A 16484-nucleotide genomic window follows, 5' to 3' on the forward strand; every position below is an offset into this window, starting at 1 on the left:
GTGCAACAATTTCTAGCTAACTAGAAAATTGGGTAATAATGTCCAAGTCATGGCATCGTTTGTCATAAGAACAATATCAAACATATATTGCCCATCACTCACCTGCCACACTTATTTTGATTGGAGCAGATACCTATTCCTCCTTGTCTTACATGCTAGTCTTCTGCATATATAATTATCCCATACACCTAAGATTCTAATTGTTTATTCCATACCAGAGAACTACAAGTCAAAGAATAATGTTATTTAGAATGGATGTATTCATGCATATGCATTCATGTCGGCAAAAAATACAGATTATAAACTTGTGGACTCTGCTGAATGAGTTGTCATTGGAGCGACATTTCAACAATCTGAGGCATGAGGAGGTGCCGTCCTAAAGCAAAATGCTTTCACAGACCCCACACATAATTTAAACATTTCTCTATGACAGGCTCATAAAATCCAAGACCTAATACAATTCTATCACCATTTTGCCACATAATATAAACCTGATAAATGGGTCTTTGCCCCAGCACAAGTGATGAGGTGTCCTGGATTTCTAAATTGGGTAAGGTTTGTTCACAAGTCCACTCAGGCAACCAGATTATTTATGGAAAATGGAAAATGGGTGACACCATTATATGTCGGAGAAAGCCAAAAAAAAAAAAGGTGCAATGAGGGTCCAGCAATGAAAGAAATCATATTTTTAAATCATGGTGCTGTATGGGCATGTCTTGATTATTGAATGGTACTTGCTTGGTTGCTTCTCAAATTTGGTTTGATGGAGAAATATATTGAATTGGTCTTATTTCATTGGTTGGGTATTCAGTATTGACATGATCTGGACCTCTGGTGTGATTAAACAATCTACCCAGATAAAAATATTTCGTTGAATCTACCAATGATTGCCATGTTTCTGCATGGAGAATATATATATGCAATGGTTGTGATGGTTTTGAACCAGAAGTTTGGGCTCTTTGTTGTCTAGGTTTTATGTGTGAGTAGACAATAAAAAATGAACCAGTCGCTTTCCCTAAATATCAGCAGTACACAGTTTGGATTGGCCAAGGCTTTATAATGGAACTCTCATTCCAACGGTTGGATTGACAGACTTTCACGGTTTTATCTTTATCTCTTACATTTCTTGACTGTGTTGAAATTTTCAAAGATATCAGCTGGGCATGAACCATGGCTTCCAATCTTCACAGGCAATTTATGCTGTTGCTACTCTCTTCCCTATACTTTGTGTCTCCTCCATAGTCAATTTTAAAGCTAGTTTTTCAATGGGTTTGAAAGTTTCGGCATAAGAAGTGTATGAAGAGTTTTGTTCATGACATGGAGATGCCCCAGAAGACTTTCTGTGCTTCCACTTCCTTCAACTTTCTGGAGCCAAAAGAAGAACATTTTTGGGTTCGAACAGGAGATTACAGAGATGGGCCTCAATTCAAGCGACTCAAAAGTGTTAGCCAGGTTAGCAGTCTAACTCTACACCATTAATAAGAAAGAAGAGTTCTGTTTTTGTTGATTCTTGAAACATTAATGAGCTCTTCTGTTGTTTCTTAATTTGGATTTTAGATGCCAAAAGTAAACAAGCAAGTTTTGGAACAGCTTTTGTCTTTCCAGTTTTTTATATTGAATTAAGCAAAACAAAAAATTAGAGTCAAAGACCAGCAGTTGCATAGAGCAGCTGGTGAACAATAGACAATTACAGCTGCATAACAGCAAAAGTTTCAGTGACCATCAATGATAAGGTGCTGTTTTTCTTTCCAGTTTATTAAACACAGTAGTAATAGTAATATAAACCTTTTTAAGGTTTCTTTTTGGTCTGTAACATTTTATTTTTCTTCTTGTGCTTTCATACATTCTGATAATGGATCACAAAAAAACTCACACACGATCTTATCTAAAAATCTACTAAAAAAAATCGATAAATTGTAAAAATCTTATATCTCTAAACAGAATAATGTTTTTGTTTTGGTTTTGTCATAGACCAATTTAGGTCATTGTTTGCTTTAGTGATTTAATTTGTCCAGAAGATGGTGTACAAAAGACAGGCTTTATTTTTTTAACCATGAGATTCCCTTACAGAACCGGGGCCCAGTTCTTTAATAAATTATAATGATGTTTGGTGGCTTTTGGGAATTCAAAGGGCTGCCATATGTTTCGAAAGGACTGTAAATTGTGAGGCCAGTCGATATCTTGGAACTCGGGTGTGGAAAAAGCTGCTTCTCACCTTTCCCCGTGCTGTCATCGTGTCACTCTCTTATACGTTAGGAGGTGACATTTTTTGAAAACCCTTCTTTAAAAATTGAAAATTTATGTGTCCAAGTAAAAAATATCAATAAAATAACACATAACCCTTATCAAGTGTCATAGGGATGTGAGAGAAAAATTGAAATTGAAATAGGAAGACATTAATATAGAGAAACTGAATATTGTATAATAATTGTATATAATTTTTTTTATTTAAATTGTTGATAATCATAAGATTAAAGAGTTCATTCTTGTTTCATTTTCATCATTTCATTTCATCAATTGAATGGTATTCACTGAAGAAGTGCATCAATTCTGATTTGACACAACCACCTTTTTTTTTAGCCAAGGCAAGGGTTTCAACAAATCTAAAACTAATAAGAAAAATATAAAAGATATTCTATTTGACTTGTTTCTTGAAGTTGGTATCAATCTCATCACTCAAAAATTTCATAATAGATATCTTATATATTCTCACTATAGTCGAGACTCTTTAAGTTTCTCACTCTTGGTTTAAGTTAACCACTTTACTTAAAGAATAATTAAGTGGTTTTCAAATTTGATCAAATTTAGTGAGTTATATTTGTGATAATTTGGGTGTATACTCTCTATCATTTAAAGGTGTGTATTGAACTAATTCTCTCAATCATGTTAGTGGACCCATTACACATGTTGTTGAATATCTGACATACTAAGAGGGGAGGGGTGAATCAGTATTCCCTTGAACTTATTAAAACTTCTAACTAACATATCACATAACATAATTTAAATGCAGTAAAGGAAATTAACACAAAACACATAACAACAAATTTGTCTGTGGAAAACTCAACATGGGAAAGACCACGAAGAGAGTGATCTCTCAAGTATAGTGCAATATGTAACTGGTTACATAGTACAACGGGTGGCTCACTACTATAGGGGCTCACTTCCCAGAAGGCAAACTACCGAAGAGTAGGCTTAAAGCTAGAATACAAAAATTGAACTACTAGAATTGCATTTGACATATGCATGGATTACAATTTCGTTGAAGTAAAAAAAATTATTTTACATCCAATGTACATATACCACCCAACAACATTCACATTCACAAAAAATTTCATATATACAATATGTACACATTAGTTGTTTTTCAACAACCATATCTCTATCTTGCAAAAACTATTGTTTATATATCTGCACCAAATACTTTGATATTTCGACTCAACCAAAGAAGGGATGGGACTGATATATCCATACGCAACTACAAAATAGCTTCATAAGATGTCAACTTCTATCTTGATTCTAAAATACTTTGTAAAATATGCTTCCTTTATATCCGAATAGGATCGAATCAAAATTTGCCTTGTAGAACATGTCTTCAACATTTTTAGATGGGACTGGACCTAAGATGCCTTACAAGATCATGAAACTGCATGAGATAAAATCCAAAACAAGTGTACAAACACTGCAAATCTAATATACTGGAGAAAACAACCGAACCATAATATAAGTCAGACATGACCACATCAATGACATATATGCCAAACTAAACTACATCAAAGACATCAATGACAACATGCTAGCAATCTCCCCCTTTGTCATTGATGGGAACAAAAAGTAATAATGCATAGGTTTTCTCAAAAGAAAACTGAAATTAAAAACTAACAACTGAAATTGTCTAAAAATAACATAACTATTTGAAAGTATCGCACAAATAACATAGAATCGCACTTCTCCCCCTTTGACAACAATGACAAAGGGAAAAACTAAGAAAATAAATGTTCATAAAGTGAACTCCTAAGGGAGACAAACAAAGTTAACTTGAGAACTGCTTAATCTTTTGAACATGCACAGTCTAAGAGTCTGTATGCTTGTCCCAATGTGAGATAGCTTCTGTTAGGAACTCAATCTACACCTGCAAGGACACATGCATGTACATTGCTTCTTGTATAGAACCAAGGTCAGAATACTTGAACTGTAAAGCTTTGGAAAGAGAATGGTTCATAATCAATATGCTTTCACTGCTCATGTTCTGCAATTGACCTAAAGGAAGAATAATATCGTCTCTTTGTTGTTACAACTCATAATATTTCTTGTGCGATTCTTTAATAACCAATCTGCCAGAACCAGATAAATTGTGAGATATCCGATAGTTGGCATAGGCTTGCCAGATTTTATCTTCAATAATGTTCATTTCATCTTTAATACCTTTTGTGGTGTCTGGCCATTGAAGATTATATGAGAGAAGTGCATCTCCATTTGACAGTCGTGATTGACCATGAGAGATAAGTTGGGCACGAGTTGTGTAAGGATAACTTGAGAACAACTGAGAGGGGGGAGGGGGATGAATCAATTGTTAATAGATTATGTGAATTAAAGAACTTAAAACCTTATACCGGTATAACTAATTAAGCATTAAAGCATAAATAAAAACCATAGAATCAATACCATGCAACCATAACACATAACACCATGATTTGTACGTGGAAAACCTCAATGAGGAAAAACCACAATGGGAAACCCTACCCACAGTCAGATGATACTTTTGCAGCAAGTATATGATTACAATAGGGGCCTACACATGAAGGAAGGCACACTGCTTAGAGGGCACTGCTCATCACAATGGAGTCTCACTGACTATAGAGATGTCAACCACCTCAAGATATTTAGACAACAATCCAAAGAGAAGAATTGTCAGTGATAGCATCAAACATGCCAGATTATAGTTTCGGTTACTGCTCAATACTGGAGGTCTAAAACCTCTTACATAAACCCAACTCAATCACCTATGATTGACCAAAACCTCTCCATAAATTATTATTACATTATTCGCTCCTTGTCATTCCCATATCTAATCTACAATGAGATCTTACATATATTTATACCAACGCAGGACCTAACCAATTAGGTCGGCCACACAAATGATAATTCAATAGATCCATTACATAATCCTGAAATAAAATCATAACACATGTCATCCTAAGGCCAAACAAATATCATCCAATCAATAAAACATCCCAAAAGTGCATCAGAGGATCCACCAACATGTTTCATGCAAACCGGTCCATAACCTAGATAGCACCAGACCTAAATTAGATCCACACACGCCAAAGAAATGTCACCAATTAGACGAGGCACATACACAATCACCATCAGCATCTTGAATCCCTTCTAGAATCTGCATTACATCAAAGATCTTCAATAAAGCTCTACCAGTGAAATCCTTATTGGACCAATAAAGCAAGCTTACTAGAACATAAGATAGCATTCGATCATCAAGTCAATACCAATTAATTGAAACATACTTCAGAAGCATATGAACCATCCATACAGACTTATTCCATCACCTAGATCATACCGATGGCAATCAACTAATAATCTTCCCAATCCAATCCTTCTACTGGAAGCTGGTAAACAACCATAATAGCAAGTGTTGACATCAATGACAAAACATCAATGCAACACATAATCAATTCCATCATATGGCTAACAAGTTGTTGGTGTGCAACCTCATATTTACCTTTAAGTTCAATGTAATAGTTTCTCTTTGTCTTCTTCTCTATATTTCTCATATTTTTCTTTCAATTTTTTTGTTTGATTCTTCAAAGAACTTATCAACACTAGGCATAGTCAGACCTAATTCACATTCAGGCATAGCATTGTGAAGTGCACTAAGTAATTCTTCAATAATTTTATCTTTCTTCTGTGACTCTCTTATAAAGTCTTGTCTAGCGGAAGATATAAAAGCTTCTCCAATTTGATATTTTTATACTAGATCAACATTAGAAAAGTCAACTATCAGTTTAGAAGAAGTTATGGATTGGATGTTCAGAGGTGAAGCGAACATAATTTTCTAGGAATCATCAATGGTACCGGAATTGGTATTAACCACTATCACAGTCTCAGTCACTTTATCATTTGATACAATGTTCGAATTCTCTTTCTTTTCCTCTAATATAGCCTTGGGCTCAAATTCATGACTCTCTTGATCTGCTATGATCTGACCTTCCTGAACTTTGTCACTTGAGTTTTCAATTTCTTTATCCTTTCCAAAATTAGTGTTTACCGGAGGATTAACAAAATTTCCAAGTGTGTTCATCACATCATCCATAATAGGAACATTATCTATAGGATCAATATTCACAACCTCAGATTCACTAATAAGTGTACCCAAATCAATAGTGGGTAACATACCATGGTTCTTGTTTATAGACATTACTTTTTCAGTAATTTCATCCTTAATTTTTTCTTTAGCATCAGGTTCTCCTAACATGAGACTACCCAAACATTTCTTTATCCTCAATTCAGTCGTACAGGCTTCTACAAGACTGGCTTTATTTTCCTCCGAAAGGTTGGAACCAATAAAATTAAAAACATGATCTTTAATTACTTGTTCTTCCTCTCTTGCAATTTGTCTAATTCTGATTAATTCTTCCCACAATTCAACTGGTATATATTTTCTAAACTCTTCTGCAGCTACATATAACTTAACAAAATGCATTAAAAAGGCTTTTACTATACAATTTTTATCTTCATTAGTGTCCTCATTATAGAGATCACCTACCTCTTTTAGGCTTTCTTCTTGTGCAATTGATTCAAACAAGTTGTTCGCATCAAGGGGTCTTTTGAGTTTCTTAACTTTTGGCTTCTAGACGTGTATATGGTATTTCTTTGGTTCTTCTTCTTCCATAGACTCAATTTTTAATGTTTTCCTTTTTGCTTGTTTTAGCTTCTTTCCTTTTGGGGAATCGGATGGAGGAAGTTCCTTCAGATTCTTTTCTTTGGCAGAGGCTCTGGATGAGCCAACAAGTCTTTTGGAACACTTATACTCAGTAATCTCCTCTTTAGTTATATTTGTTTTAGTCATTGAATCTTGAATAACTTTATTCACATTCTTTTCTTGGGTCTTCTTTGAATTTTTCATGTGAATTTTCAAAGACTTTTCGGTTGTTGTTCTGAACCGTTCTTATGTTTCATCCACAGGGCTCTTCGGAAATACTTGAGCTATACCCTATTACAAGCTAGGGTTGTTGTTGCACCAAAAGATTGACTTTTCAATGCCCCATACAACCACTAGACTTATAGAATCGACTGAATGTTGTTAAACCATGTCACGAATCCCCACGAGGGACGCAGGCCCACTACCAACAATCCCCCTCCCAGTATCACTCATTGCGGCCTGCATGATTCAAACGTGTGACCAAGCTCTGATACCACTTGTTATAAGCTAGGGTTGTCGTTGCACCAAAAGATCGACCTATCAATCCCTGATATAGCCACTAGACTTATAGAATCCATAGGAGGCTGTTAAACCATGTCACGAATCCCCGCGAGGGACGTTGGCCCACTGCCAACATACCCTCTATCATTTCCTCAGTAACACCATAGCCAAATGGTGGATTCCATATTTTTCTTGGCACAATGACCTCCATATATCTCATTTATCGATTGTGAACACAAAAAGTGATGTCATCTTTCTATTTCTCAACCATTTCCTTGGGAATCCTTTGTCTCGTCTGCATATTGAGTTGGAAATGGGTGAAATAGGTAGTGAACGCATCTTCCCTTGCTGTGTCATTAGAAAATCTCCTCAACCTATCTACAATCTAGTGACCTACTAGTTTTTCCGGTGACCAAAGCAGTTTTCCTTGACCAGGAACCTCTTGCAAAAAATAGAACAAGATACACAATGCTAGGGTTCCATACCTAAAAGGGTGTTTCTTCTTTTTGAATTGCATGAGGTTTAAATGGAATTGATGCCTTAGGATTTTGTAGAGATCAAAATCCTTGTTAAACTTAGTTATCTCATAAGCCATGTTTACGACCATGGCAAAAATGGAATTTTCCCAGTTGGTAAAGTATATTTTATTTCCTATCATCATTGATAGATACTTTACCATTGCGTTCTTGATGGAAGAGATAGATAGAGAATGTCCATCATGGGTTTCTCCTGTCAAGCCCATAACATCCTTGTTCCTTGCCGATTTTGGAGCAGGAATGTCCCCAGAATCACTCAAACTAGTAATACCCCTCATTACTTCCTTAGTGATAAGATGGATCTGATCTAACCATAAGAACTCATCATGGAATATACTCATTGCCAATCTAACCCATTTTTCTTCATAGCAAAAATTGGGAAAATCATGTGAGGTATTTAATTTTTTTTCAACTAGAGATTTGAATTTAGGTTTTATATGACCGTTCTTTCCAACCATCTTATCTATCCACAGATCCAACAATTTCCCATGGTGACTAGATTCATCAAGCTTCACATGAATGCATGAACGAATATCTTCAGCCAACACAACTCTAATAGGCATACTTGAAAATGAGTCAGTTGGGTCGACCTCCATCACCTTATACAAAGTTTTCTCAAATATTGGGTGAGGCTCAGTTGCACTATCAATAACAATAAGAGTGGTCATGGTTGCAAAATTAATAGATTTCAACTTAGATCGATTTGCCAGGAAAACCTAATTGCCTTGATCGCCTTCAACACTTACAATGCTTCTTAAATTCACAATGAGATAAGATTTGTCAAAAAATCCTCTTTTAACCTTTCATTCATCATCTTGCATTAAATTCTTATGTGTTATCTTCCATTACCTCAATTTGTGCAATGATTCATTGAACTTCCATGATGAGTTATGATTTCAATACACTTAGCCGAACTTTCGTACACTTTTCTACGATGTTACCGCAACCTTACTCTGTTTGGAAGGGGTAAAAGGATGTTTCTTTGATTACTCCCGTTGGGCCAAAGCTACATGTTCTTCAGTTTCTGGATGAAGTCCCTACATCGGAGCTAGGTGCATCCACAGTTTCTTTCTTCTAACAAATCTTTTTCATCTCGGCCTTCACATCTTCTATATTGATTTTCTTTGCTGATTTATTTAGAGCTTGGACCTCATTCCTTTTGCATTATTTTTCCATGTGTCCGAATTTGTTACAGTTATAGCATCTAACATTTACTGGAGCTTGTCTTGACCTACACTTGTTAGCTTTATGCCCAAAAATCTTTCATGTATAACATCTACCCTTAAAGTGATTATGTTTATTTTGATCTATAACAAAATTCCTACATTGATTAACTTTATGACCATATTTATTACACACATAAAATCTATCGGAGAAGTAATTAGAATTTTGATTCATACTAAATTCCTACATTCTACTACTTTATGACCTATTATATTGCATTTATAAGAAGAACCATTAAAGAAGGTATTCCTTTTACTTACCTATCACTCGATCAATGACTTACCTTTGTCCTCCTTGGTTGATTTGTTGGACTCTACTGCCTTTTCCAGAATTGGATCCTCTTTGTGATTCATGTTGGATTGTGAACATTCACCAAATTCAAATCTTACATTCTTTTTATTTTCCAAAGTCTTCTTCTCCTCTATCAGCTTATCAGACTTACCAGAATCGGGTTTTCTTTCTTGTTTCTTTTCTTTTTCTAAATCTACCTTTAGGGTGTTACTTCTTGTTTTATCTTTTTGCATTCTTTTGATTTGCATTTCACCATTTTGTTCAAGTACTCCTTGGTTTTCTCATTATCTTCACCTTTGGTTTTTAAATATACAATGGTGTTGTTTTCTTGCTTGAGCTCCTCACCAACTTCTTTATGCCTTATTTTAAACTTCCAAATTTTCTCTCTTAGCTTGTCAATACATTCATTTGCCAACTGAATATTTTCTTTCAGATCTATGTTTTCACTTTCTACTACCTCAAGATCCTTAAGATCATTCCTAAGATCATACTTTCTCTTGCAAATTGTAATTGAATAATTGGATAATAATATCATGTTATTTAACAAATCATTAATTATCAGTAGTCTATTTAAGCATATGAATTAGTGATATATTGAAAGACTTATACACAACTCATTTTCAATAAAAAGTTGTAAGCACAAAAAAGTACAATATTTTTTATATAAGCCTAACAAATTGATCATACAAATATATACAAACTTTAGAATCCAAAGACCTACACCTACAAATTATAAAAAAAAAAGTTTCTTATAAAAAAAACTATAAAAACCATGCATAGTTTATTCTACTAGTACTCTAAATCAAGATAAATTATAAATATAAAATATGTGAATGCCTATTCAAAAAGTACTATTTAGAATTTATAAGAAAAATATTATACTCACTTAAAATTAAAAACTACAAACCTACTTCTTAAAAATTGAAATGCATAAATTATACCACACAACGTATATGACTTAATATGATATAAGTTATGAAGTCCATTAACAAATAAAAAATCACAAGGAACTCTTAGACATTAAAACTCTAAACCATTAGATAGATTTTTTTCCTAGAATCTTCTGGTTCTAATGTATCATCCATATATAGTTTGTGCTACTTATAATATATTTGAGACCCAAAACTAGAAAATGATCACATCTAACCATTTGAAGATTCATCATAAAATAAAATAAAAATTACTTGCAAAATCAATCAAATTCCTCACTTTAAGAGACATCTCCTTTTCATTACAAGTGTCATGCCAAACTATCATCTCTGTCTTTAAATCCACTATAATTGAAATGCTAGGAAATGAATGTCACTTAACTTAATTTTAATACTATCAAACATAATCTAATTCTTAAGTTGTCATTGGTTTTCAATGCCAACCTAGGAATTTTAGATTAATGAATATAAAAATTTGCAAGGGGCTCTTGGTAGTCGAAAGTATTTAGGGAGAAACAATTTCACTAGAAACTATTTTTCTAGTTGAAAGTGTGACATAGCTCTATTCTTTTACCATAGGAACATTTGACTACTAGTTTGGAATCCTATATTTGGAACTCTACAGAATAGAATCAACATACTTCTATGTCTTAACACATTATTCCAATGACAACTTAGTACCAACATGAATAGGAATGTTCACTAGTTTAGAATCCTATGTATTTTGAACCTCAACAAAATAGAATCAACATTTTTTCTGAGTTAACCAAAAACTTATGTCAAAGTGGTTGATCCTCTAGTTTCAACATGCAAGATAACTTTATGGAAACTATACTCTTCATATCAAACCTCAATGAGTTATAATATTTAAGATACATAATCATATCCTTATAGTTTCAATAAGAAATAAATCATCAACACATAAAACAATGACAAAAAAGTAATCACCAATCTACTTAAAATAAGTACAATGATTAGATTTACTTCTAGCTAGTCCATACTTTAAATTGTAGAATTGAAAATTTGGAATAGTTTGGATTTTCTACTAGTCCAAGTTTTAAAAAAGACCAATTTATTCAAATATCCAAATTTTTAATCAAAATTACATATAGGTGTATTATTCCTAGTCAAGATTGTGGATAAAAAGTTAAAATTACATAAAATATTCACTCTTACTAGATAGTTTACTTGGGATAAAGTTTTCTCTCCTATCTTATTTTGGCCCATGAGTACCCGATTGATTTGAAATATTTAATTAGATGTCAAAAATATAATAATACATCAAGTCATAAAGATATTTTTCAACTTAAAGTAAATCCTTCTTACTTTTTACCACGAAGTGTTATGGTTGTGACATATTCCTTCGCAACATCTCCATGTAACAATTTTGCCTTAACAACCATCTATCCCACCATAAGATCAATATAATTAGTTAGAGATAAAAAAAAATCTAATTAAAATCAACTTAGCAACCAAAGAAAAAATTCACCAAAATCAATAACCTCGACCTAGAAGATACCTACATCACCAATCATGCCTTTTATTTTTCAATCCAATCCATTGAAATGAACTATTTTCTATCAACATGACTCCTTTGTATAAGTAACTTGACCAAATCCAAAGTTGTATTTTTTTCCATAGTTGTCATCTCTTTGTTCTTGACTTTCTTCTAGGGCTTCTTTTCTTTTGATACAAATGCCTCCTTTACAATTCTAGCAGATTAACCATCTTTAGTAGATAAAGGAAACATACAAGAGAAATCAAGTGGGATATACATTTTCGGTTGCCTTCTTTTTCAAGAATACATCATTAAGAGTCGGGTATGAGCTTAGCATTCCTATTCTAATTCTTCTTCTCAATCTCCCTCCACTTTAAGTGCATTGTTTTTCTCTTGTTCATCCTCAAATCTAAATTTATATTTTTTCTAGATTCAAACTACACCACCTTTTTTTCTTCTTGTCTTGGTAGTTTTTATTTTGGATAACTCATGTCGCATGCGACTTAAAAAATAGCTATAAGTAGTTAAGTCGCATGCAAAGACAATCAACTATAATAGATACTAGTGTTCTTCCCATAAAAGTTTCATAATTTTGATGGAATGTCAGTTTTTGTCTTTTTTATATAATTAAAAAATATACCCTCTTGGAGAGGATTTTGTTCTATAATTCATTGTATAATTTTTAAAAAGTTAAATATATTGCAACATTATTAATTTATAATCAGCCTCATGTTTGATTGTAGTAACCTACTTGCAATAAATTAAAAAATTATAATAAAGTAATAAAAAATATATAAAAGAATATTTTTAGATTCTAGACCCTAAGCTCTACAAAAAGGTATTTTTCAGATTTTCATGAAAATATCAGTGGAGAAATCTAGAGTCGAAGAATATTTTTATTTTTTATTTTTCCCAAAAAGAAGGTTAGGCTACCACAATTTTCACAAAAATATCCTTGGAGAAATCTAGAGTTGAAGTTGATTTTGTTTTCCAAAAATGAGGTTAGGTTGCCCCATAGGCTACCATATAGATAGTTTCCAACAAAATAGTTTCAATTCTAGAACTCTTTCACTTGAAAAAACTTTGAAAAAAAACTTTCTATATAAATTGAACCTAATTTAAATCTTAATAATGATTTAATAGTTTTGAAAAAAAGAGTTTTGGCCATTTCAACTCTTTGTACCATGTAGTTGTTACATAGTTTCAACTAAAAGAATTTCACTCAAAACCTTTTTTGTTGGCTCAAAAATGTGACACAACTATAAACTTTGAGCCTATAATATGGTAATTCATTATTTTTCATCAATTTCACATATATCAAGGCTAATTGAATTACAACAATGTTAAATACATTTTATTGTGTTTTTTTATAGAATCGCCATCACTCATTCTTAGAGTTTACAACTTCTTTATAAAAAAATATTATTCAAATGGACTTTGCCTAATACAACAATCTTATATTTTCTAAATTAACTTGTGAGTGGTGTCTTCTCTATAAACATTAAACAACAACACCTAATTCGAAAGCATTAAATGTAATGTGATTTTATTCTTTTTTGTAAACTTTATCTTAGTTATTTATTTGCTAGAGCTATGTGTTTTATCCAACCACAATAATCCATTAATCGTAATCAACCAAGGGATCCCCCATCTTAATCTTCTAAAGCTAAGCTTTTTTCCATTTTAAATTTCTTGATCTCTGCCCTTAAAGTGATTATCATCTTCCACGCTTGAAACCTAAATTTACCTATGCAAGGATCTCACTCAAATAAATATTACTGGATGGCCAAAACGTCCTCCCTCTTGTGACTCTTAACAAGAAAATAGATTTGATATCAAAGAAAATAACTATAACTAACAATATAAACAAGACATGATTTATGCAAACTAAATTCAAATCTATAATAAAATATAATATCTTGCAAAAGCACGTCCATCCATGAAACACCAAATATATTGTAAAAAAACACTTTAGATAATAACACAATAAAAATAACGCTCATTTATTGCATTGATTAAGTTGTGTCAATGTGATATTGTCTTGATGATGTGATTCTATCTTGATAGAGTAGTCTCGTCCTTTATAGAAATGCATATTTAGTACATGTAGAAAGTACTCTCCTAATATCTATATGAGTAATAAAATAATATGTCAACTTATAAAGAGCACTTTGATTGAAGTATCAAACTCCCTTAATCCTTAGTTAGGTCCATAAGTCGATCTAACAATAGTGGAGATAGAAAAAGAGTAGCAATAAATACTAGTACAGTTGGTGGCAACAAATGTCATTTGATCATTGAATGTTATTTAAGCTTAATGCAATCAAATGAGTGATTATGTGTGCTTTGGCAATGTATGTTGATTGGTGATAGTTGTATGCTTAATGCTTGTAGGTTAAGACTACTAAACAGTTCTTGCAAAATGAGAACATCTCTTTATTCTCATGATTATTTCTTCAAACATATATTCTGATTATATTAAAGTGTCATAGTATGATGCCCTTTATATACACAACACTAGACACAATTTAAACTTTTGGCACCAACATCAAGGGAAAATAAATACATTATATATAAGATTGCTAGCCTTGGGTAGTAGGAATTCAAAATTTGGGAAAATGGGGATTAGATTATGCTTGTGATTTATTATAGGGGACCAAAGCATGGATGCAATCTATTGAGAAATAAGTTGAGTAGGTTCTTACTTGAGGAATATTGCATATTAAAGTGTTGGATTTGGGCCCAGGGTTAGTGAAAATACACAATGAGATAAAGTATATGGTAGAATCATGCATCAAAATGGACTTGCATGCAAATTTATGTAAAACAGGTACGCAAAAATGTAAGGGTATGCAATTTTTCTATTTGAAAATAATTTAACATTGGCAATGTTAATTCATCCAAAACTTATTTTTTGAAGATGTGTAGTCTCAAAGTATTTGAACTCATATATGCAATATTATGTATTGTATATGCAATCATTTATTTTAAAATATCATACTATCCCACCCCATATACTAACATAGCATATTGTTACTATGTAAGAGGGTTTTGTAGTTGGCTATTTATATTCACCAGTTTTGTTGTATTTATTTAGAAGCACATCAAGTAATCATTCTTAATGATAGATCTAGTAGTATGTGTCAAAGTTAAAAATTTCATAGCAAACATTTAATCTATTGTATTCAAATAAATCACACCCCACATAAGAGATTTAGTTATAAAATCCTAGAAGTCTAAAAGGAGATGAGATTGATTAATGTAAACAAAGATTTGGGCAATCTAAGCTAGAACAATAAAAATTTGTGAAGAAAATTAGAAAGCTTATCTATTTTATGGTATAATGTTGATCTCAATATTTTTCATTAGGTGAGATGATGCTATAGAGAACTAGAAATATTGCAGTTGATCAAAGATCATTTTTTATATATTTAAGATGTGACCAGACCCACGATTCTATCACTGGACACACCCTTGTCATTTTGTCCACAACTTAATTTCACTTTCATGTGAACACCTATTCATATACCTACGTCTAAGAAACTAGTGGTATAGAAAAGAATCTTTAGGATCCTATTGTGAACAAAGGAAAGATTTTTGACTTCCTTGATAGTAATCTAACCCCATGGTTAACATAACAAGATAAAGAACATACCAAATAGAGAATCATGATGCAATTGAGATTGGGTCTTAGATTGATGAGTCAATATGAATTGATCTTTATATATTCTTAAAAATGATGTCCTTAAATACAAGCCTTACAAACACAAATTGTGACTTTTGGTAGGAGAATTAATGAGAAATTGTTACATTTCTAGAATGTTGGCCTTTTTTAAAGAGAGAGATATGAAATTCATAACCTGAAGGACTAGACCATGAGTGTGTTTCTATCTCAAGGATAGAATCATATGGGCGACTTAATCCAAATCTACAAAAACACTAACAAATTGGCCAATTCTAGTTTATAGTACAAGACTACATTAGGGTCAACCAATACACCAAAAGACTCTTGAATTATTAAAAAAATCCTTCTTCTTTCTTGTCATATTATTTTTCATTTTGTGAACTTAGAATAGTAATTTGTGGAATGTAATAATTTTAATTAATATTTATTTGACTATTATTTGAATTCACATGAATTGATGACATGACACTTTTTTGTTAGCAACATTTAATTAATGACTCCAAATTTTAAAAAGATTTAAAAGACTCACCAATATTTATCTCTTCTAATTTATTTTTTTTCTCTTTTCAAAATTTAAAAAATATATGTTGATTTTAATAGAAACAACCCTATGTTTTAATGTCAATGACTAATTTCTAATGATTTTTTAAAAATAATTACAAATCATTAAAATTATATTTTTAAAATTTTTTGTGCAACATATTTATTTCAAAATTTAAAATATATTTTAATATGTTTTGGTGAATGGAATCATCTCAATGCTTGATGCCAATGTCTACCTTACAATTTAAATTTAAAAAATAATAAAAATTACTATAATATATATGTACATGTATGTATATGTGTATGTATACATACATACATACATACATACATATAGATAAAT

The 16484-nt window shown here is 32.1% G+C and overlaps 1 protein-coding gene across 4 annotated transcripts in view; it reads left to right on the forward strand.

Moving 5' to 3' along the window:
• Positions 1–515: 515 nt before the first annotated feature.
• LOC131040027 (uncharacterized) overlaps positions 516–16484 on the forward strand; it is a 28447-nt gene continuing 12478 nt past the window's right edge. For 2 of the 4 annotated variants that reach the window (XM_057972902.2, XM_057972903.2), the window contains exon 1: positions 516–1452. In XM_057972902.2, the coding sequence (XP_057828885.2) occupies positions 1297–1452 (156 nt within the window). In that variant the 5' untranslated portion in view covers positions 516–1296. The remainder of the gene's footprint in view (positions 1453–16484) is intronic. The other 2 variants (XM_057972905.2, XM_057972901.2) reach the window with 2 other exon arrangements.

Source organism: Cryptomeria japonica, chromosome 11 (genome assembly GCF_030272615.1).
Source record: "Cryptomeria japonica chromosome 11, Sugi_1.0, whole genome shotgun sequence".
NCBI classification, from domain to species: domain Eukaryota; kingdom Viridiplantae; phylum Streptophyta; class Pinopsida; order Cupressales; family Cupressaceae; genus Cryptomeria; species Cryptomeria japonica.